Source organism: Homarus americanus, unplaced genomic scaffold, assembly GCF_018991925.1.
Source record: "Homarus americanus isolate GMGI-L3 unplaced genomic scaffold, GMGI_Hamer_2.0 scaffold14467, whole genome shotgun sequence".
NCBI classification, from domain to species: domain Eukaryota; kingdom Metazoa; phylum Arthropoda; class Malacostraca; order Decapoda; family Nephropidae; genus Homarus; species Homarus americanus.
Window position 1 is genome coordinate 5,867,915 of NW_024733734.1, and position 25,657 is coordinate 5,893,571.

The following is a 25,657-nucleotide window of genomic DNA, read 5'->3' on the forward strand; positions in this document are numbered from 1 at the left end:
GTATTAGACCATCACGTGGCACCACTGACATGATCTTTGCTGCCCGCTAGATACAGGAAAAGTGCAGAGAATAGCGTCGTGACCCGTACATGGCTTTCATCGACCTAACCAAGGCCTTCGACTCGGTCAACAGGGAAGCCCTCTGGTGGACCCTCAGCCGTTTTGGCTGCCCACCAAAATTCATCGCCATTGTGAGGCAATTCCACGATGGCATGAACGGCAGTGTCCTGCACTATGGTACCCAGTCAGAGTTCTTCCCCATCCAAACAGGGGTTAAACAAGATTCACAGTGCTTAACAAGCACGATGAACAGGCTTTATGTGGAAAATAACAAAGCCTAGTATTACTTTTGTTGTCCTTGTGGTGCGGTGGTAGCGATCCTTGTTCAGGGTTCGATTCCTGACTAGTGAGGTATTGTTTATATATACAGTGGTGTAGAGCTGTGGGAACACAGGAGAACGGCGTTCCCTTACTTTGTTTGGGAGGGGAAACGGCGTTCCCTCACTATTTCAAATAAATTCAAACGTACAATTCTCTAATGTAATTAATATTTTTATTTCCACCCCTTAAAGAAATATGAGAAAGAATCATTAACTGTTACAATTCTTTTTGCTTCAACTGAGGTAACGCTAGCCTATAAACTTTGAGGCGTTGTGATTTTGTGGCATCGTCACGTTACTTACTTAGAAAAATACTCACAAAAATAATAGCCACTCCCTCCCATTTCTTACAGGCCTGCGGCCGCTCCCCTCACTTGGACATTAGTTTTCTCGGTTGTCAAATACCTTAAATCTGGTAAAAAGTAAAAAATAGGTTGAGTCTTATTTTGGTTAGTCTGTTTTATATATTTTTAAGTTAATTTATTCTAATTCGTTGGTATAATATATTCTCTTAATAAGCAGCAGAAATATTTGTAAATATCTAAAATAATGTGCATTCCGAAAAATCTGGCATACTCAACATTGTTCAGTGCAATGTGCTGACGCTGCTGTAGACCTGCAGTGCTGAGTAGGAATGCCAGTTTAGTTGCTCACCAAGTCACCTAGAAAACGCATGCACTTGTCTTGACACTGGTGGAAGTCTAGAAGACTATTATTGTACCGTTGTATGTGTTGACAGTACTGGTGAAATTATATAGTGGCGTTCTGAGAACCGTAGCTCAATGCGAGTGATGTAGGCTTACCAAAAATTTTCCAAAAATCGTTATTTAATCAAATGCTGAACCCTCAAAAATGAGTGAGAAACGTAAACAAGCATCCATACAATCATTTTTCACACCCAAAAAAAGGTAATAGAACACACAGAAGAAAGTGAAACTTGTGCAAATGATTCCACAAGTGATATTGAGTGCGGAAAAGTAATTCCACAAGCTACTACTTCTAGTGGTGTGTCATATTCCAGTGAAGGGACACTGCCAGGACAACATTTAATTAAGTCTGCATGGCCTGAAATTTGAACTGCTGAGATGTGGGAAGATAAGATAAAGGCTTACTCGTGGCTTGTGAGTGATTCTGGAAAAATCGAATGTGCAGCAGTGTGGCAAATCTAGGCCCATTTAAATCACAAGGTGCTAGTGTTTCCAAAGAATGGAGTTCAGTTTCAGTTTCTTTCAACGGCAGCACAAGATCAGTCCAACTATCATCCTTGAGAAAAAAATGTTTGCTTCATTCAAAGTCGCAGTCACGCATCAGTGCTGTTAAAATTCTTCAGAGTGCAAGGGAACAATAAGTTGAAACTATCGTGGACCGTTTAAATAAATCTGAAGTAGAGGCTACCTGCAAAATATCTAGAACTGCATATATTATATAGTCAAAAATGATAAACCATATACTGGCCATTTTGATTCGTTGCAATTGCAAGAATTAAATGGCACAGACATTCCACAAGAATTGCGTTCACGATTTAGTGCTACAAATATAATTGACCATGTTGCACAAAAAATGAGATCAAGAGTCAACAAACGCATCCTTGAAATAAAAGGAAAAATAGTCATTCTAATAGACGAGTCCACCATTCTTAGTAGCAAAACTACTTTGATAGTCTATTTGAAATGTGAAACGAACAAGTCAGATGATCCACCTTTTATTTTCCTAGATTTGCTAGAAATACCTGATACAACAGCAAAAACAATAAGCGAACACTTACTTGTCTTGCTGAGCATGGGTTTGATCATGATTATCTTCAGGATAATCTTATTGCTTTTACCAGTGATGGTGCCAGTGTAATGTTGGGGAAAAACTCTGGTGTGGCTCAACGACTGTTGCAGAAGTACCCTAATATTATAGTATGGTATTGCTTAAATCATCGCTTGGAATTGTCAGTAGCAGATACAATTTCTGAAGTACATGGTGTTAATAATTTTCGTTCATTTATGGATAAACTGTACTCTTTATACAGTCAACCTCCTAAGAACCAAAGAGAAATTCAACAGTGTGCAGCGAAGCTTAATGAACAGTTGAAAAAAATTGAAGAGTGTTAGGAGCTAGATGGGTTTCAAGCTCCTTCAGAACTGTTTTAGCAGTTTGGAATGACTATGCATCTCTGTGTTATCATTTTGAGCATGTTGGCAGTGGCACTGATAAAAATCTATCAAAAGTTGACCAGTGTACCTTCAGGGGGCTTCATAAACGCATTTCATCAAAACAGTTTCTCCTTGATCTGGCACTTATGTACGATGTATTATTTGAATTATCTCTTCTTTCTGAGTCCTTGCAGAAAAGGGATGTTACTATAGTTTATGCAGACAAGTTAATTCGTCGCAGCATACAATTTTTAGAAGCAATGAAGGAACGCAAGGGTAAAAAAGTCTTCGAAGCAGAAAATGCCATTAAGGAAATGAAGTTTTCATCAGTGACACTGACAGAAAACAACAAGATTGTTTCAATCAATCATGGTCAGTTTTTAACTAGTATCATAAACAATATGAAACAACGGTTATTCACATCAACTTCTTCCCATGAATCAACAAAGTCACGACCAGCAATTTCTGACTCCTTTCCAAACATAATTTCTGAGCTGGGTATCTTAGAAGTCGATAAGTGGCCAGCTGAGATAAATCCAGGATTTGGAGAAAAAGAAATAGAGTCCCTTTGCAAACGTTTTAGATTCCATTTTCAAAAACAATCACAGCATACAGAGCCTTTCTAGACAACGGTGGGTGACATATTCCGCCAGACCTGAAGCCTTTAATCGGATGTTCAAAAGTATTCCCATGCAGCTCTTCTGAATGCGAACGAGGCTTTAGCAGCATGAACCTTATCGTGACGGAAACGAGGTCTAGACTGTTAATTAACCATGTGAGCAATCTCATGTTTATCAAACTTCACGGTCCTCCGATTCCAACCTCTAAACCAGACGACTTCGTGCACAAATGGCTTAGGTGTCATCGTTCAGCAACTGATACACAAACAAGAATAGCCAAGTCCAAGGAGCTCACTGTGGACCCAGTTTGGAAATTCTGTTAAAAATTTCTCCAAGACTGCAAAAGTTCAAGGTTATTTTTTAAATTGTATTTAATAAATTGTATTGCTTTGAGACTGTGGAATCATGATAAGCTACACATCACCATTATCAAGCCCTACGTTAGCAGGGTTTGGTATCGAAACTGGGGGTAAAAATGTCGCCCGAATGTATAGTACAGTAGGATATAGAGATCCGGGAAGTTCATCTTATCTGTCTGTCACGAAACTCTTCCGACACAATGGGACCACTTGTTACCAAAATTGGAACATAAATTGATTAGACCTATGCGAGGGTCAGTTAAGCATTGATATAAATGATATTGTCCCCAATGATAATGCCCACCCCCACCAACCCCTCTTTTGACCCCCCAAAATCAGTCAGGACCCCCAGTTGTATGGGCTCGTTGCGCTCGACAGTGCCCCCACCATCTGAGTAACACTTTCAAAATGCGTTCCCTCACTTTTTTTAACACCACTACACCACTGCATATATATATATATATATATATATATATATATATATATATATATATATATATATATATATATATATATATATATATATATATATATATATATATATATATACTTGCAGAATCGCCGCCCTCCGGGCGGCTCATCCACTAGGCCACGGTAGGACGCCACCCTCCGGGAGGCTCCACATTGTCTCACTGTTCAGTCCCCAAAACTTCTTCTTTCATCAATAGTTCATTAACGGTGTATGTAAGTTCCACCATGTTTTTCACTACAACGGTACAGCAAAGTATATTTTTTTAGCATTAAACTATTATTATTTTATTGTCTAATCATCACTACATATAACACCACACATCAACACTACATATGACATCATCCATCATCACTACATATAACACCATCCATCATCACTACAAATAACACCATCCATCATCACTACATATAACACCACCCATCATCACTACATATAACACCATCCATCATCACGACATATAGCACCACCATCACTACCATCACAACTACCACCATCATCACTACCACCACTACTACCACCATCATCATTACCACCACCATCATTACCACTACTATCAACCAGTTTCTACCACCACCACTATCACCACTATATGCCGCTATCACCATCACCACCACTACCACTGTCACTACCACCGTCACCACCACCACCATCATTACCACTACTATCAACCAGTTTCTACCACCACCACACTCATCGTACTACCACCACCACTATCACCACTACATGCCGCTATCACCATCACCACCACTACCACTGTCACTACCACCGTCACCACCACCACTACATATAACACCATCCATCATCACTACACCATATATCACTACATATAACACCATCCATCATCACTACATATAACACCATCCATCATCACTACATATAACACCATCCATCATCACTACATATAACACCATCCATCATCACTACATATAACATCCATCATCATCATATAACACCATCCATCATCACTACATATAACACCATCCATCATCACTACATATAACACCATCCATCATCACTACATATAATACATCCTCATCACTACAGATCGGTAAAGTAGTTTCCGAGATTCTCGTGCGGACTCACACACACACACACACACACACACACAGACATACTTCTTTGTTTTATATATATATATATATATATATATATATATATATATATATATATATAGATATATCTTACTAATCGGGAATATATATATATATATATATATATATATATATATATATATATATATATATATATATATATATATATATATATATATATATATATATATATATCAGTGGCGTATTCTTAATGAATGCCTAGTAGAAAGCAAAATGTATTCTTAAGTAATATCTTCAATAATACGGATTTAATTTTAGAGTCTTCACAGTTTTCACTCAGGAAAGTTGAGGAGACTCAGCGTCCCTCAATGCATGCAGAAGGATAACCGCATGCCCTCAGTGGACATTCTGTTACCATCCTATCAATAACATGCTAAAATGAACTTTATTGTGTTGGACCATAAGGAATTTGAGCCATTTTAGTCAAATTTAATACTTTTTTCCCTTAATAAGCATGAAGTGTTATGTTATACGGTGATATTACATAAATTAAAACTTGTTGTTCCGTAAGAGTGGCAATTTAATAAGGTTTCTGTAAATGTAATGGGTACAAATGTATGCAAATCGAAATTTGCGTTAACTTGTCGAGAGGCGACGGCTCTCTGGCAGCTGGACAAAACTGGTCCACATCATTATTTTTAATATTTCTAAATAACCCTACAGTTCGCTTTCAGTTATAGTTTTTTCACTTGGGAAAGTTATTAAGTTTTTTGTTTTACTTAAAACAACAATCAGATCATATAAATAAAAATGTTCAGCAATAAGAACATAAGAACAAAAGAATGGAGGAAACTGCAGTGGGCCTATTGGTCCACATTACAGTAGGCAGTCCCATTTACACCCAACTCCTCCTATCACTCATATATCATTTCAATCTACATTTGAAACACCCAGCGTGTTCGAGTTAATGAATGAAGCTTGGTAAGTTGTTCCACTCATCCACTACTCTATTTCCATCCTAATTTTGGTCATTAATCAGAAAGTGTCACCAAGGACCTCAGTATTATAAATAGGGTTTTCTAGTGTAACTCATCGTGTTAAATACAAATATAACACCCATTGCCGTCAGAAATGAGGCATAGTGAAGATACTGGAAAAAAAAGTGGCAGGTCAAACAATGTAAAAACCCCAAAAAACCTAAAACACCTAACCTAACCTCACCCAACCTAACCCCTAGTGCATAAGAAATTGACCTAAAGTAAGAGATACAGGAGGATAAAGCGATGCTGTCAGTGTCAGTCTTTTATCACAGTACTATGCATGGCAATCTACATAGTAATGACACTCTGAATTACATCTCGGACACTTTACAGATGAAACAAAAACACCGTGAGCCCTAAAAATATCAACGGCTGCTGTTTCACTGTCCAAAATGCACTGAATAATCCAACAGCCAGCCAATGTACTGTGGTGGACAAAAGTTCCTTCCCTCAGCCAGCCACAATGTGACTGAAACCCCTGAGGTTCGAATAACGAAGCAACTGAGGGAAGTGCTGTAATAGTCAAACAAATGGCGCACTGTATAGTGCGTATAACGGGGAATGGGAGCCAGAGGGGGAAAGAGAGGGAGGGCTGAGGGAAGGGACTTTAGTCCACCATAGTACATCCATATCACACTGATGCCACCTTCCAACTGACCGCGAACGTTGATTAGTGCACGAGTGTTGTGTCACTTCAGTACTCATGCTGATTGGCTCGCACGACTATGACATCACATCAACACTCACGCTGATTGGCCAAATATTATACTTTATTTTTTTTTTTACTTTTACTCGAAAACTATACATTTCCGACGAAAACATTATAGAATAAATTATTTGTATTTATTTTTCTCAATCTCCCATATATGACTCAATACTCAGGTCCCTGGTGACACTTTCTGAGTATTGACCGTAATTTTTACCTATTTCGCACCTAAATCTAAATTTGTCTTATTTAAAACCATTGCTTAATCACAAAATTGTCTAATTTGTACATTCCATAACTCAAATTCATGTTGACAGATACGGTATTTTTAATGGGACTAGATTCTATAATGTTCCTACTGACAATTGAATTACATGGCAAATTTGAGGCTGCATTAGCCCAGTCAATGCAATGATTATTACCTCTCATATGTGATGAACAAAACATTAGATTCCTGGCCTGTCTTAACACTATATTTATGCTGTTTAAATCTAGTTATAGGGTCTTTGCCCGTCTGACCTGAGTAAAACATATTTCATTCCTTGCAAGGAACCTAGTAAATGCAGCCACCTGCATTGGTGGGGGGAGTTCTTAATTAACTTTTGTTTTACAATGCATGAATTAGTAAACATTACATTTACGTTCCAGGTTTTCAGTTGCAGAGGAATTTTAGAGAGTTTTTTTTTAAGGTAATACTAAGAGATTCTTATTGTCATGAGGCGGTTTAGGATCAGTTCTATAAAAAAATTTCTTAGCGATGTTAAGGCATTTGTCTATGAAAGATCTAGGGCATTTTAAGTTCAATCCAATATTATAGATATATTTATAATCCTTGACAATGAATTCCGGACTGTATATTTGTAGAGCACGTAAAAACATTGATGAAAATACAGACTGACTCTATTATGGTGGGCAGAATAATAATGATTTTATGAACACACATTAGTAAGTTTCCTATAAATACTGAACTTAAAAGGTGTTACCTACTCTGTGGATTATACAGTCTGGGAATGGTTATTTACAGTAATTTACTAATTCCACAGTGAATTTGATCTAGGGGCCTAAGTTGTTAAGTAGTGGTAGAAAACTTTAAGTTTTCATGACATGGCCAAAGACATTTTACATCATCTAGATATCTAAACCAAACTGCTGAATGTGGTAAACTATTACTTAGTAGTTTCTTCTCAAAAATTCCATATATAAGTTGCTCAACACTGGTGAAATCAGATAACCCATAGCCATATCAAATTTTTAAGCATGATATTCTCCAATAAATTCAACTTTACAATCCTTAATACACAGTCTGGGCAACTGAGCTAATAATGGGTCTTGCTGGGTTATTTGGCTTGTGAGTCTTGATAAGACCATAAATTTAAGAAAATATTTAATAACCCAAATTTGCCATTGTGCATAATATACTCTCCCATAATGCATTTCAGACTAGGCCTTGAGCAACTGTTCAACCTCAGGTGTCAGCTTCCCCAGTTTAGTGTTTACACACATACAATATGCATGTAATATGTTTAGGTATATATACAGTATAGCAGGGCCGGATTTACCTACTTGTGGGCCCCAGGCCAAACTCATCAGTGGCCCCCAAATTTATAGAAATGTTTGCATGTTTCAATATATATATATATATATATATATATATATATATATATATATATATATATATATATATATATATATATATATATATATATATATATATATATATATATATATATATATATATATATATATATATATATATATATATAACCACAAGGAAAGAAAAACACGAAGTTCCCAAGCGCTTTCGTGTAATTCACATCTTCAGGGTGAGTACAGACTAGTCTGCTCGTCTGTACTCACCCTGAAGATAATTTTGCACCTCCAGTGATTTACTTGCATATATATATATATTTATATATATATATATATATATATATATATATATATATATATATATATATATATATATATATATATATTACTGTAATTATTTTGCAATGGCCAAATGTCATCAAATATTACATAATATCATAATATTATAACGTAAGAAATAAGAATTTCAACATAATGTGACACATCATTACTTTTAATCAAATTAGTTCTATAACATGTACATCTTCAGACCTTACCAATATATAATATATATATGCGTGTGTGCATGTGTGTATGCAACTATTCATTCATATATTAAATATCCACATTTTCAGGATCAGAGGGAAGCTACTGATGATGAACTCAAGGTCGAATCACATCGGAAAGTAAAATGAAAGTCAAGCGCCACAGTTAAAGCCAAGTGTCACAGTCAAAGTCAAGCAATACAGTTAAAGAAAAGTGTTATAATGAAAATTTGGTGTTAATTTAAAAATCCAGTAATAATGACATCTTGATAAACATTTAACGTCACTGGTAAGGTCTAACTTATAAGCACACTAACTGAAAATTTTAAGAGTTAGTAGTAGTTATTCAAATGTGACGTATAAGTAAAGCTTTGGTGTCACAGAGAAACATGGACATCACTGTGAGAATAAATATTACAGTAAAACCTGATAAAAATTTGAGAACCTAATGTTCACTGTAAATATCTAAGGTCATGATAAACAGCTGATGTCATATTGAATAACTGGTGTTATAGTGAAAAGATAACGTCATAGTGAATACCTGTCGTCAATGTGGAAAAAAGTGACTTATTAAAGAGAGATTTGGCGTCACAAAAGGAAAAACTTATATCTGATTTCTCTTAAAGACTTCAGGTTGACTTTAATACCACCCAGCCAGAGAATTGGTGAAAGGAGTGTTAACTAGTAACGTGGAGGCTGTACTGGTGATCGTGGTGAGACGCAAAGCATCGACATGTGGGGCACAAAGGCTGCAGCAGATCGCCTCAACCTGGGCACCAAGGATGAACTGGTGAGTGTACAGCATTGCTCTCCTTAAACCCACCGGTTGCTGTGTGGCCCTGATATTGTCAAGATACTACATTGTTCATTACTCTTTCATTCATCTCTCTAATCGTCCCATCCATTAAGATATTGAAAAATCAAGATATTTCGTATCTTTGATGTGATCCTACTTTCACTGACGCACCGAACATATCCTTCACTCTCATTATAACTGTGAACAATATACCGCAATTTCCTTTTTTTCACATACCAAACCAAACCACCCCTTCCCCCCACCATGGTAGCACTAGGGTGTTTAATAATTGGATGAAATAAGCTCGCGTGCTTAACCTTCTTGTGAACCCTCCGTTCACCTCCCCTCTTCAGATTTATATATGTCACACACCAAATTATATTATTTTTTCACTTCTTTTCACTGAAGCTCTTTAGAATACGAGTACATGCATCAAACATCCTTCGTAGTTCTGTATAAATAATACCGTACTGAATAATGTCTTCCCTGCCAACTACCGTCCTGAATAATGTCTTCCCTGCCACCTACCGTACTGAATAATGTCAGGTACAGGTACAGCCATATCGGTTTAGCCTGCATTTTCCTACTCCCCTTAACACAACACCAGATCCCTGACATCATTTGAAGCAGTAGCTACCAAAATTATTCCCGGCCGGGGCTCTCCAGGACAACTCCGCCATTTTGGACCCATTTATGGTATTTTCTGCACTAATTTCCAAAGGTTGCACTACATATATAAATGTTGGTAGAAAGATGAAGGTAGCTGCAGGCCTAACATAGCCTTACCACCAAAACAAGATAATAACCATTCACATGTAGTATGCATTCACATATGCAGTTATAAACCTCACCAATACTGTGCAAGACTGACTCCGAATGCCTCACTTTATTGATCTTGATTTGGTTCGGGGCACAGCAGAAACATTTGGGGTACGTGCCCCACTTGCCAGTGCCTAACGACACACCTGATATCTTAATGAAACGTTGACTACAAATGTGGCAAAATCTCAAGTTCATTATATTTATAGAGTCATAAACCCCCAAATCAAATTCACATAACCTTTATATTAGAGGCATTCATATTAGCAAACAAAAACTCTGTGTTCTCTGTACTAAGTATCACTAAGTTAAGTATGAAATCTGTTGGTAATTATTGATAAACATCTTATTTATTACAATGAAGGTTGAATATTTTAAAAAGTTTTCTTTGTTTCTATTTTTGAAGATAAGAATGACAATTGCTGTATATTAAACTTTCAGGCAGATTTTTGGTTCATTTTGTAAATAGTTGCTCAAGAACTTATATAAAACTTTCCTCCCTCTTCTTATATCGCATCAAGTGGTTATGTTATATTGCATTAGATTTCCGTAGGTCAAGTTAGGTTAGGTTAGAATTACGATGTTTAATCTTCAGGTGAAATAAGCTGGGGCTAATCTTCACTTGATCTCAGTGATATCCTTCGTGTCCAAGTGGTTCTTCAACCATCATATTGTTGAGTGTTTTCCTCTTGACATAAGCCTGCTGGTAGCCTCTGTGATACCGTATATCAATACTCAGCACAAGGTGTCAGGATACTATATTGGGACGTACTTTATGTATACAGTACTTGGCCATATCTTATACAGGTAAGTTTTTTTTTTTTATCGTTCATATCTAGATTTCCATGACGTTCCAATCTACTGTATTTTTTATTTTATAAGTTATGAAAGCGTTTGTTCTGGGCTATCTATTTATCTAATCAGGAATGCAGATTAAATTGTAGTCACGGTTAACGATTTTATTGGCATGACATCAAGTGGCCACATTCAGGTCACTGAATGTGGCCACTTGATGGCATGTCTGACATTCTTGGAGCAACTCGTGTTAATGGGGGGTAATGCTTATTAATCTCAGCTGTGATACATTTCTCTCAGTTTTCAATAACTACTAATAATAGGAAACTATTAATACGTCAATGAAAGCTCCAGTCGCACACAATTATACGTTAGTTAAGTCCACATAATTTTTCGTTTTTATTTATTCCTTGAATTCTGAAAACATGGAGAATTTTAGCCTGGGGCATTGGATGGTCAATAACAACACAAGCCAACACCTTATTCTAGATTCTACCTCTGTCGAAATGGGTTACGTTGTGGAGATGCTAAATTTTGGTTCACATATATTGTGTACTGAGAGTTACAGTTACAATCCTCATCTCCAAGAGTTGTGAACCACGGGAGTATGAACTTGCGTCCGAAGCATTCGCTTGTGACGTGAAGTGGGGTACCGGGGGTCGGTGTGTGAGAAGGTTTTTTTTTTTTTTTTTGTAGGAAAAGGAGGAATGAAGGAAGATTAGAGGTGGGGGAAGGAAGTTATAGTTCGGAAATTGAAGAATTTCAGGAGGAGGTAAGAGAGGGCGGGCTGACCGCCTAGCTAAGCTAATAGTGTGTTAGGGTTGTGTCATGGGTTAGTTATTGTCTGCCGGTACAGGCACTAGACAGCCAACCCTGTCCCATTTATGGGTGATTTAAGGGCCTTATTTCATATTCCGCCGACCCTACTGGCTGATGCTGGTCTAGGGAGGTTGTCTATTGCCTGGTCATGTAGATCGGGGGTGGTAATGGACCTTTTGAGATTTCGTAGCTTTTTGGGGACCATGTATGGTTGTTGTCGTTATCTGGTGGGAGTCTTTGAAGGAGTTCTTGCTCTGATCGTTCTATCTTTTGCCAGATTCTGCTGGCCAGGGTGTGCAGCTCCTGGTTGATGGGTTTCATTCTCAGGTCTCTATGTATCTCGGCTGTGGTTCTGGCGAAGGGGTATCTTTCACCTGTGACGAATCTTAGGGCTTCATTTTGGACCACCTGTAATTTTAATATTTGAGTGGTGCTCATAGTATGAAGAGGTATTGCTGGGTAAGTTAATATCGGTGTGATAAATGATGTCACCAGGCGGAGTTTAATTTTCTCAGGAAGCGCTTTAAAGAGGTACAGTTTTCTCAGCTTTCTTCTTGCTTTTTCCTTCCTGCTGTGGACATGATGGGAGTAACCTGTCGTGGATATATGTAGGCCCAGGAGGGTGCCTCTGCTTTTGTATTCTATCTGGGCATTATTGGTTACTAATGGATGGGTTTTCCTTCTGCATAAGGGTATCACTGTGAATTTCGGGAGACTGGTTTGGATTTTCCATTGTTTTTCGTAGTTATTTACCCTTTCTAATTCCCGCCTGGTGTTTTCGGCCTGTAACGCTCGCGATTTTCCTTGATGTGTTGTTATTTGAGTGATGTCGTCTGCATACATAATATCTTCGTTACCTATTCTAGTGGGAGGCGGGGTGTCACTTGTGTAGATAATATATAGGGTGGGGGAGAGGACGCTTCCTTGAGGGACTCCACTCATGAGCGGGAAGGTCTCTCCTGTGTTGTCCTACCCCCAGTCTAGCGTTTCTGCCGTCAAGAAAGTTGCAAAGCAACTTTTCAATGTTGGTGGGAAGTCCGAGTTGGAGGATCTTATATTTTAGACCATCGTGCCAGACTTTGTCAAATGCCTTCGCTACATCCCGGAGAGTTAGATTACATTGTCTACCACTCGCCGCGGCTCTGGCTATGTTTTCGCATGCCAGGGCTATCGCTGTTGTGGTGGACTTCCCTTTCCTGAACCCGAATTGTCTGCAGTTGACTCTGTTTGTTGTTTCCAGGTGATTTCTCAGACGGTTATTGATGATTTTTTCTAGGATTTTTCCAGGTACTTCGAGGAGGAAGATCGGTCTGTAGTTTAGTGGGACGGCGGGGTTCTTTCCTTGTTTTGGTGTTAGGGTAATAATTGCCTCTTTGAATTTAGTTGGGAAGTAGCCCGAGGCCAGGCAAGCGTTCAATGTGGTTCTCAGTCTCTCCATGGCCGGGTTGTCTATGTGGCTGAGGATCTCCTTGGTGATGCCTGAATAACCAGGGGCTTTATTTTTGGTATTGGAGATGGCTCTGTTGAGTTCTTCCGAGGTGATTGGTTTGGACAATGGGCTGTCCACTCTCAGATCCTCCCATATGATTTCAGGGGAAGGCTGAGTGCGGTGTGTCTGGCCCCGGAGTTCATCAAGGACGAGCTAGCTCCTCGTGGGTACCATCGAGTCCCTTATTCTCTTCATTTGTGATTCGGAAGATGTTCCTCCATATGTCCCTGAATATGGGTTCTTTGTCTTGGTCGTCATATATTTTACTTCCTGCGTGGTCAGTTAGATATGATGACTCGTTATGGCTGCAACCTTTCAATCTCTTAACTCGACGCCAGAACTCTCCTGGATCGTTGTATGTATGTGAGAGTTGTTCAACTATTTCGGCCCATTTAAGGTTGTTTTGTTCCAGAGATCTTGTTTTTATTTCCTCCCGGATTCTTCTGTATGTACTGTAGCTTACGATGTCCCAACCATGGGTCTCGGCTCTCTGTTGTAGCAGTTGGAACTGGTTTGTGAGGGCTATGAGTTCTGGAGTCTGTTGTGGGTGGGGGAGAGTTCTGTTGCGTTTGAGAGGCGTGGCCTCCTGGTAGGCTGTTCCTATGGCTTCACACCATGTGTTGATTTCTTCGTCTATTATGTTCACCGGCTGAGTGTCTATGGTCTGCAGGATTGTCATGCCCTTGACCTCAAGTTTGGCTGTAGCTTTTTCGTTGAATAAGTCCCAGTCGGTCTGCTTGGCGATTCTCCGTGGTGGAGCTGGTATAGTTATTGGTGTTGCTGAGATGGTCATGATTATAGGTAGGTGGTCGCTGGAGGTTACAGGGCCTTGTTCAAAGAGATAGTTGTGGAAGCATCTGCCGTTTGTTATTGCTATATCTGGAGTAGTGGCGGAGTTCCTACTGTAGAACGTGGGGAAGTCTGGGCCTATTAGCTGGGCTTTTTTGTTTGTTATGAAGCCAGTGAGGCCTCTTCCAACAATGTTAGTTGTCCTCTTGCCGTCTAGTAGAGGATGTCTGGCGTTCATGTCTCCAATGATGTAGGTTGGGTGGTGGTATGATAGGAGTCTGTGGAAGTCCCCGTAAGGCAGGTAGTCCCTGCGTGGTGGGAGGTAGGTTGTGGCTATTATGATTGGCCCTGTGGTTAAGTTGATTTGAACAGCGAGAGTTTCAGAGGTGAAGTCGTCTATGATTCTGTGGTGGACATCTCTTTTTACAGCGATGGCCACCCCGTCATTTGGCTCCTCTGATAGATTGGATTTATGGATCATGTAACCAAATATTTTCAGTTCCTCAGCTGCCTTTTGGCCGTGTGAGTTTATGAGTATAATATCTGCGTCGACTTGGTTGTATTGGCTGGACATACTGAATTTATTAGTTCTCCAGTGGAGGACGTTATGTTGCACGGGCTAGTGAGTGAGGGGGGGGGGTGTGAGGAGGGTAGGAGTGGAAGGTGGCAACGGGAATGTTAGAGGGGCGAGGTAAAACGTCTCGTGCTACAATCCAGTATTTATTAAGCAAATTATTAATACAAAGTAAAGAAAATAATGTGGTATCGGAAATTAGTAAGTCTGCGCCTAAGTTACTGGTGTGGTTAATTATATATTCATATATTACTGACCAAATGTTGTGAAACAAAAGAAACAAAATAAGCCAAAATGATACTACACTCCCCCCCTTTCCATTCACATTTACGGCCATCAGCCGTGCTCTGTTTCTCTCTCTATATATATAATATGTATTGTAAAAGGATTAGAGAACAAAATATGGCCATGAAGGAAAACTGGAAATAATTATTGTCAAGCTGTGACCCCTTGTGGGGCGGGCGTCCGCCAGCTCCAAGTATGTACATTCGACCGAGTAGTACCCCCTGAGATGTTTATACGCTTCCATTAGGTCGGTTCTCGCCCGTCTGTAGTATAAGCTAGGTAGTTGCAGGCACTCCAATCTCTCCGGGTAACTGAGGTTCCGTAGAGCAGGTACCAGTCTGCTGGCCCTCCTTTGGACATTTTCAATCAATTGACAGTCTCTAGTATACCTCGGGGACCAGACGGGGTGACAGTATTCCAGACGAGCGACGTACCATCCAGATATCTAAAGAACATTAATATAATATGAGATCTTCTAGTTTCGTTGCCTGATTCACTTTCTTCTCGCAATGGCCCGAGAACTGAACTTCATTGTCGACATACACATCCAGGTCCTTTTCACATTCGGTTTCTTCGTCCTGTTGGGACATATGATACGCCTCCTTACTGTTGGTGCGACCCAGGTGCATCCTTTTGCACTTCGTAACATTGAATCTTAGCAGCCATATCTTCTGCCATTCTTGAAGCTCATAGAAATCCTTCTGCCTTCTGTAGCTCTTCACAGTCTGTTTGGTTCTTAATTTCCCTAAAGAACTTGGTATCGTCCGCAAACATTTGTATGGAGGACTGTATAGCTTCTGGCATAGCATTGATGAAGCAAACAAGCAACAACGAGCCCTGTGGTACCCCGCATGTCACTGGTACACAAGATTTCGTACCATTTATCACAACAAACTGTTTGCGATCAGGCAGAAAGTCCCCGATCCATGCTTGGACACTTCCTCGAACCCCGTACCCTTCCAGTTTAATTCTCAGCCTTTCATGGGATACACTGTTGAAGACCTTGGCATTTTTTTTTTACGGGGATTAGCTCACCCGGGCACAGGTCACTGACCCTCATCAGGGCCTGGGGGCAAAAATATAATAAATAATAATAATAATAATAATAATAATAATAATAATAATAATAATTATAATAATTTTTAAAAATAAATATTTTTTTTAATAAATAAAACAACAACAATAATATATATATATATATATATATATATATATATATATATATATATATATATATATATATATATATATATATATATATATATATATATATATATATATATATATATATATATATATATATATATATATATATATATATATATATATATATATAAAACAAAGAAGTGTGTGTGTGTGTGTGTGTGTGTGTGTCCGCACGAGAATCTCGGAAACTACTTTACCGATCTGTAGTGATGATGGATGGTGTTATATGTAGTGATGATGGATGGTGTTATATGTTGTGATGATGGATGGTGTTATACGTAGTGATGATGGATGATGTTATATGTAGTGATGATGGATGGTGTTATACGTAGTGATGATGTATGGTGTTATATGTAGTGATGATGGATGGTGTTATATGTAGTGATGATGGGTGGTGTTATATGTAGTGATGATGGATGGTGTTATATGTAGTGATGATGGATGGTGTTATATGTAGTGATGATGGGTGGTGTTATATGTAGTGATGATGGATGGTGTTACATGTAGTGATGATGGATTGTGTTATATGTAGTGATGATGTATGGTATTATATGTAGTGATGATGGATGATGTTATATGTAGTGATGATGGGTGGTTTTATATGTAGTAATGATTAGACAATAAAATAATAACAATTTAATGCTAAAAAAATATACTTTGCTGTACCGTTGCAGTGAAAAACATGGTGGAACTTACATACACCGTTAATGAACTATTGATGGAAGAAGAAGTTTTGGGGACTGAACAGTGACACAATGTGGAGCCTTCCGGAGGGTGGCGTCCTATCGTGGCCTAGCGAATGAGCGTTTCTGCTAGTAACATTAATAATAACATTAATAATAATAATAATAATAATAATAATAACAATCATAATAATAATAACAAAAATCAAAAGTGAGAAACCATATACCGTACAGTATGTTTTTTGTGTTGTCAATAGTAAGAGAAACAATTAAGACCCTGCAATTGTGTGTAAATGAGGCAAAAGGTCAGAACAGCAACCTGGGACTCGGTCACAATTTTTGTGATGCCATATGGCAGCAGGGCCTATCATTATACAACACATTATGCTTCCAATATCTTCCCAGGCGGTAGTACTTCCCTGTTTTATAGCTGCCTGCTACCTACTACTATCGATATTTCCTCCCTGTTCTAGGATTTTAGTCTAAACATCCAGTACCTTGAGTAATTGTGTTAAGCCGGATCGTCCCGGCATAAAACCGTGTTGTCAGTCCTTTGCAATGTTGTTTCATAGTAGATGTTCCATCATAGCATCTCTTACAATGCTCTCTAGTACTTTGCACATTATGCTGGTCAGGCTCACTGATCCATAATTACTCGTGGAGTGACGATCACCCTTTTTGCATATAGGACTCTCATAGCCATTTTCCAGTCATCGGGGACATTTTGCTCATCCAGGCATTTGCAGAACACGATCTTAAGAGGCTCCGCAATCTCGCTACACAGTTCTCTTAACACTCGGGGGTGTTACCATATCAGGCGCGGGACACTTGTGAATCGTTAGCTTTGACAAGTTATTTATTATAACTGGAGCTATCTTATAGTCATGTATACTATGTACCATCTAGGTATTATGTATTATATGTCTCCATTAGAAATTATGTTTGTATTATGCATATGTACATCAGGTATTTGTGCATTGCTATGTATACCATGTACGTATGTGCCTGCTTGTCTGTCATGTCATGCTGTTATGTACGTATTCACCAGGTACTACTTTGCTACCCTGTGCATCAATACGCATGTGTGCTTAGACGGTGACGTCCGTCATCTGGGGGTACGGACCATGGTCAGAGGATCAGTGTCCGACTGTCTTTGGTACAGTAGACAACTTAAACTCTGTACGGCTGCCTGCACAAGTAAATCCAAGAAATCGTCAATGCCATCTCTTTTACACCTACCTGAACAGTAACCTCCTCCGAGAACACAATGTGGGTCAGCACTGTGTCAAACCGTCTGTCCTCAAACACAGGAAGATTGTTCGCATCTCTCTTGTGAACACTGATGAAAAGAATTTGTTCAACGCCTCCACTTTATCCTGGTGAGAATCTGCACAACTACCATCATCAAGCCTCAGGTCCGGTATGCCTACTCGCGTTTTTAATTTCGACTTCGCGTATTTGTAAAAAGCCTTTGGGTTTGACTTGACCTCATTTGCAATCTGCCTCTGGAACTTTTTTCAGTCCTTCTACACTCTGACTTTGCTGTCTCCTGGATCTAGCATACACCTCCCTGTCCTGTTCATCATTTGTCCTAACCCACGTCTCGAAATCCTGAGTTTTCGTGTTAGCTTTGCCGACCGAGTTAAAATAAACGTGCAGATCTGTAGTTATAGTAAGCATGTACTTACAATAAACATGATATAATAAATGTGTAATTAAAATAAAAGTGTAGTTATAATAAACGTCAAGTTATAATTAACTTGTAGTTAAAACGAACATGTTGTCATAGCAAATGTGTAGTTATAGAAAATGTGTAATTATAATAAACCTATAGATACAGAGAATATGTTGTTATAGTAAATATGTACTTACTGTAATCGCTCATAAAAGCGATTTTGGTTTGTGCAGGACAATAACCCTTGTCGTTGACGAGATGAGTATAATTCGGTCGAAACCTGTTAAAAACAATTCACATATAATAACTGCTGATACATCAGGACACAGTTTGTATAATATGATTGTCATGGGTTGCGTTGGGCCTCCCGCACAACCCATCCCAAATATTTGTTTAGGTAGAGATAAGGTACCCGGCCAGCCGATAAGGAGAGGCCAGTGAGACAGTGTTGTACTGATCATCATTTCAAGCCTCAAAAAGCACATTTTAGTCAGTGGGCTTTAGACCTTGGGTGAGAGTATACCTCCTGCTCCACGGACTTAGAACAGGGCCCATACAGTCCTACCAGTGCTACGAGTCTGTGTGTGCAAATCCCGAGATTGTTGTTAAGTCCAGCGAAAAGTTAACGCATCCTGTAAAGGAAGTGATCACTGGTGAGGGCCTGTTTGCTACAAGAGCACTCCAGGCCGGCCTAATAGATCTAAACGATTAATTCCCCAGGTTGACAAACTCTCCCTTATAACTTACGGTACTGTGGCGCAAATGTGAGTGACTGACCTATCCATGCAAATTATAAGTCCAGTGTATGGAATTGTGCCAAATAAACGTAAGTGCAATTATTCTTGCCCGTATCTGTGACCTCACTATTATTTATTATTTTGAAAGGTAATGACTGATTGGTTATGACAAAGTATAATCAATAACTTAGATGGATGTTGAAATTAATGGAATTCATTAAATCATCATTTATCAAGTATAATAACGCATTGAATGCCGGAAGCAAAGTGGAAATTTACGCAGTGATACACAAGTATATTCCCCGGTGAGTAATCAGTGAAGGTATTTGAGTTTAACGGTAAGAAACCGTTTCTGCATTTAAAACGTATCAAAAGATCAATAAACAGTACATAAATACAATCCATAAAGCATTAGAGTTCTTAGAGGATTTAATAGTTCACAATCACACTTCACGTTTTCGTCAAGGGTTAGACCAACGAGAACAAATATAATATCTTAGAAGATGTTGCTGAATGAGAATCAAATCAAGTTGTTGCCTCTATAGGCGAGACTGCCCTCAGGCAGTCACACAGCTGCTACCAGTTCCATCTCGCTTAGGTTATTCTGAGTTGTAAACAGTTTCTTCACTCAACATGTGACCGTAACATGGTGATAACACTTACATTAAAGATGTGGTTATAATAAACGTGTAGTTACAGTGATCATGATGTTATAATAAACGTGTAGCTCTTGTGAACATATTTATATTGTAAATGTGTAGTTATACTGATCGTGTAGTTAAATAATGTGTAGTTATACTAAACGTGTAGTTATAATAAACCTGTAGTTATAGTGAACTTGCAGTTACAGTAAACCAGTAGTTATAGTAAACGTGTAGTTATAGTAAACTTGTAGTTACAGTAAAAGTGTAGTTATAGTAAACATGTAGTTATACTTGTATATGTTCTGGGTACCAAGTTCTATCTGCACAGAGACGAACACAAACACCTGTAGAGTTTTCGTGAGTTCTGTTACTGGACAAACAAGAGATACACAAGCGAGGCAGCTCTTACTTTCTGTCTGGGGGTCAACTAGCCTTTCAGGCGACATGTGGCAAGTGATACATTAGCAGCCCATGTCGCCAGGCCACAATAATTAAGCGTGTGGGACATGGTAAATACATTGCCACAGCTGCTGGCGCTAAACTGAATAAATAATGTATATAAATGGAGCACATACATAATATACATACATAATATACATACAGCGCCTGTATACATACACCTCCTCCCCCTATACGCTCTGTAAAGTCTTGAACGGACCTTTCTTTGGATCCGCTCTGAGCGTCGAGGGACTTTATCACTGGGGAGGTGTGGGACCTCAACACTGGTGGCAGGGGTCAGCAGAAGGCATTGATGCGGAAACGGAGAAAACGGCAGTTCCTCCTACACACGACCACTGGGTAACAGCACCTGGTGGTCCCGTGACCCCACTTTGTCCCCAGCGATGAGGTCGGGTCCTGAACATGGACTTGGGTGCCAACACTCAACTGGAAGAGGGCCAGATTCTGGTCGTTGTGGCGGGCGGCGACACTGTGAACACGTTGGCTGACTCGGCGTCTAATCTGTCTTGGCTGCCACTCCTTGGAGAAAGGATTGAGGTGAGCAGGGACCTAGAACAAAGGCCTAAAACCTGGGCAAAGGGGTCCGGTGTAGTTAGGTGTGTTGCGGAGTTCAAGAAGACTCTGGTCAGAAGACACTCGCAGTCAATATTCCCAGAAGGGGCCACCTTAGGATGAACGGCCTCAGCGTGGCCGTTGGACTACAGGTAATGGGGCGATGACAGCACATGCCGGACTCCCCATCGGTCAAGGGGCCACAGCAAAGTCCCGGCTTGTGAACTGGGGCTACGTGGTTGCAGGCACGAACCTTGCGACCACGGAAGTAATGGCTGGGCTTTACTTGATGAGTGGCGGCAGACGTCGTGTCATTACCGCACTTATTGACAACCGGCCAGCAGAGACGGTCGACAACTAACGGAAGGACTTTCCTGACACACAGAAAAAGTCAGCCGACACCCAGACTCAAGGGCAGGTGGGTTGTCGTCACTCATGAAGGGTTCCTGCTGCTGGCTGGGTTGTAATACTGGCAGGACTCCTACTTGGACAACATTGGAGATGTCAGAAGTGATGCGGGCCAGAACACAGTCTGTCATACCGTTTGGTGGCCTCAGCTCCACGGTGACTGTCGTGAAGGCGAGCAAAGACGTGGGGACGTGAACGGCAGGACAATTACACGTGCTCCGTACAGAACAAGGTCCCCCATCGCAGTAGAGTTCATCAGCGGGAGTTTTCCAATACGGGAGCAGGGTCTTGTGAAGGTCATGGCGGTTGCCTGAGAATCCATTCTCACACACTCGACGAGTCCGGACGTAGGAAGGGTCATCTCGGGCCACTGTTCGAAAGGTCTCCATTGCCTTTGATAGATGCATCTGGTGACAGGTCGAACGAAAGGGCTTGGACGGCGTGTTGGGTGACCACGGTCTGATGGAAAAAGAGGCGAAAGTGGGCGTCGGGCTTTATGATCTTCTGGAGTAGGGCAGCTGACAGGAGAGCGGATAAGGCATCAGGTATGCAGAGCTCCTTACCAGCATGCCACACTGCTGTGTAGATGTACGCCAGGCTTCTCCTTCAGACGCTGGAGGCGGGGGTTCTCAGCGGGCGATGGTCGGTCACTAGGTGAAAGTGTTGCAGGCCTATGAGGTAAAACCTGCCTTGGACATCGCCCAAACCACAGCCAACAGCTCCAACTCCAATAGTGGCGTAGCGTGTCTCGGTTTCAGAGGCTGAGCCACACTGGGACGAAGCTGGAACTGCCCTCCACCATGATCCTGCAATAGGGGCGTATCCCCATGCCGTACAAGCGTGAGGCATCTGTCTCCAGAAGACCGTCGGCAAGGCTGGATCAAACGTGGCGAGGACAGATGTGGTTCAACGGGGCCTGTTTCACAGGAAGGCCTTGTCGTGGTCAGGAATCCCTGAGAATGTCTTGGGGTTCATCAGGGGGCGAAGTGGTTGGGCATCTGCGAATGTCCGGCAACTCTGCTAACGGATGAGAGCCCAAAACAAATTTGTCGGCATTTAGGGTGATGCTGTGCTTCCGGCACCTGTTGAGTACCTCGTAGATACAGCAAAGGTGATCCATGTAATCCTCATCGTACACGAGTATGTCGTCGACCACTTTCACGCAGTTTGCCAGACCTTGTAGAGCCATATCACCTCGAAGGCAGAAAGCATCTCCTGTAGCGGCGAATCCCATGGGGCCACTGCAATAACTGTAACGTCCATGCGGGGTGATGAAAGTTGTAAGTGGTCGGTCTTCTTCGGCAAGCTCTATCTGCCAGTATCCACACAGGGCATCCATCGTCGTGAAGAAGCGCGCCTTTGGGTTTACACTACGTATAGCTGCAAAGAGTTTGGGAGAAGGGTGAGCAGGACAAGACACCTGGCTGTTGAGCTTGGAGAGGTCAGTGGTGATCCGAACACCACCTTTGGGTTTTGCAACGACTACCATAGGGTGACACCATGGAGACGGGTCATCGCCAGCTGGTGCGATAATTTCTTGGGCGACCATGGAGTCCAGCTCGTTTTTGACCGCATCACGGAAGGCCAGGGGGACCAGTCGAGGGGTGTAGATAGCGAAGGGCTTCGCGTCGTCCCTCAAGTGGATCCTCATAGGGGGGGCCTACCATCTTCTTGAGAGGCTTGGATTCCAGAGCGGACTTGGTCACCAGAACGTCGCTGAATTCCTTCAGGAAGTACTTCTGAGCATCCGAAGGAGAGGTGTCACTGGCAAGAGGTAGGGGTAGGGTGACAGCAGGGTAGTTGCTGCTCCCTTCGTGCACCCTGTTGGAGTGTTTTACCTCGAGAATAGGTTTGGGGAAGCCCTGGGAGATGATGGCCAACTCTTGACAATGTCTGTAGGACAGCAAAGGAGTCGGGACACCGTTATGCACATCAATCCAGGCTTGACACGACCTGTTGCCAAAGGTGACTTGTGCTTGGAGTGAACCTAGGGCTGGGGCCATCTGTGAACCATTTGCCGTGAAGCGGAGATCCTTGGGGGGCGGTCCTAGATCACTTGGAGAGAGCCCCAAGCATTGCAAATGCTGGGGACCGATGACTGTAGCATCAGCGCCGGTGTCGGCCAACATCTGAAGACGGGATGACACACTGCTCTAGGTCACGATGATGCTGATGTGCTGGGGAACTTTGGTCCTGGGATGCGAAGGGGAGTACACCTTCCTAATATGGCTCGAGCGTTGTCCAGGGTCGTCCTGCTTCTGATTGGAAGACTGTGGGCGGCCCTCACTGGTGGAAGGGCGTTGCTGCTTCCGCCGACGCTGTCCTTTGTGTTTGTTGGTAGGGCAACACTTGTCATTGTGGCCCTTACGGTCACAACTGTTGCAGGTAGACACAGCAGCTGGACACACCTGTGTTCCGTGCTGCTTACCACAGTTGTTACAAAAGGAACCGGGCGTGGGCGTGGTGGGCGAAGGAGTTGGAGTAGACTTCTTGTCCTTCTTGTACCGGGACACAGCGCGTACAGCTGTAGGGGAAGCTCGGATGGCAGAGGTGGCACACCTGGCAGCCTCATAGGAGCGACATATTGTCAACACATCCTTAAGAGCAGAGGAAGAGTCGAGGGAGGTGAGGCGTTGGACAAGCTCCTTGTCCTTAACACCCATCAGGATCACCTGCTTCAACTGGGTCTCCTCGCACTGCTGGTGGTTATCTGGGCATATATCTACCTCTTCCGAGGCTCTCTTGAGTCGTACATAAAAGGCATCAAAAGTCTCGCCCTCCATCTGTCTGCAGCTAAACAATTCCCTCCTGCGTAGAGCTTCGTTCCGCTGCCCTTTGATGTGCCGTTGTAGAATATCCAGTACCTCCTCTACAGATAACGAAGAGGTCGGAGGTACCTGCAACGTATGTTCCATGACACGCTGAGTTTCCAAGGACAGGCACATACGCAGCTGAATAAGTTGTTTAGGCTGTGACAAGCTCTGGAGATCCACCATTGTAGCATAATCAGTCCACCGTCGCCGCCATTCACGAAAAGTCTGGAAATTCACATCAGGCTTCAAGATGGGCGGTGTTTGAGCAGCCGCTTTAGGTGGGGCTGGGGGGGCGTGAAGAAACCAGTGATGAGGTATCTGAACCAGTCGATACCAAGGCAGTGTTAGAGCCAGGGGCTTGGTTAACAATGAGGCGAGATATCAAAGCTTCAAACCGTGCACTGTCTTCCAATCTCCGTTGATGGTCTCTCTCTGCCTCAGCTTGCCTCTATGTTTCATCCTCCACACGTCTTTTAGCTTCGCCATGACGCCTTTCATCCCTCATAAACTTCATTAAAGCAATTATCTCTGAAGACAATGCTGAAGATCGAGGTGAAGGGCTACGCGATGTGGTGGGAGGAACTGGAGTGTCCTGTTCAGCCTGGTCATCCATCTCTGCAGAGCTGTCATCAGACTGACTCATCAAGGCGTTGGCTCCACGACTGCGTAAGGCACGAGACATAATTACTTCATCTGTGTACTATGTCTTAAATCAGTGTTGACCGGTCAGCCCGTCGTATCAACAAGATTTCAGACAAAAAAATCAATTAAATGCACAGATAAGTAGATTATATATATAAAATACATATAAAGGAATGGCTGCAGTCAGTGTGTTCGTACGTTTGTGTATGTGTGCGCGCTTCGGGCAGTGTCTCGCTGGGAGGGAGAGGCAGCGACTCATAGTCAGTCAGTTACCCTCTAGGCACGGCCGGAGGAGGCTGCACTGAACTCCACTCCTCACAAATGCCGTGAACATGCCTTCCACCTTGGGAATCCTTTAGAACAAGGTCACACAGTTATGGCACTACACACACAATGCAGTTATACACTTCACAGGAACTTGCTGTCACTGACGCTGCTCAAAGTTGCTATAAATTGATGGAGGAGCGGCCATTAGCGGTTGACGACAGAACAGGGGTCCATAAGCCGGTCTTGCCACAAACTTTACACTTCACTTGTATAATGATCCAGTTAATTAACATGCTGCGCCATGTATTTGTTCTGGGTACC

The 25,657-nt window shown here is 41.4% G+C and overlaps 1 protein-coding gene across 5 annotated transcripts in view; it reads left to right on the forward strand.

The window, feature by feature from the left end:
* Positions 1-25,657, forward strand: part of LOC121869952 (polyamine-transporting ATPase 13A2-like) — a 193,532-nt gene that overhangs the window by 21,771 nt on the left and 146,104 nt on the right. For all 5 annotated transcript variants that reach the window (XM_042371553.1, XM_042371556.1, XM_042371557.1 and 2 more), the window contains exon 2: positions 8,975-9,674. In XM_042371553.1, coding sequence (XP_042227487.1) covers positions 9,618-9,674 — 57 coding nt within the window. In that variant the 5' untranslated portion in view covers positions 8,975-9,617. The remainder of the gene's footprint in view (positions 1-8,974; positions 9,675-25,657) is intronic.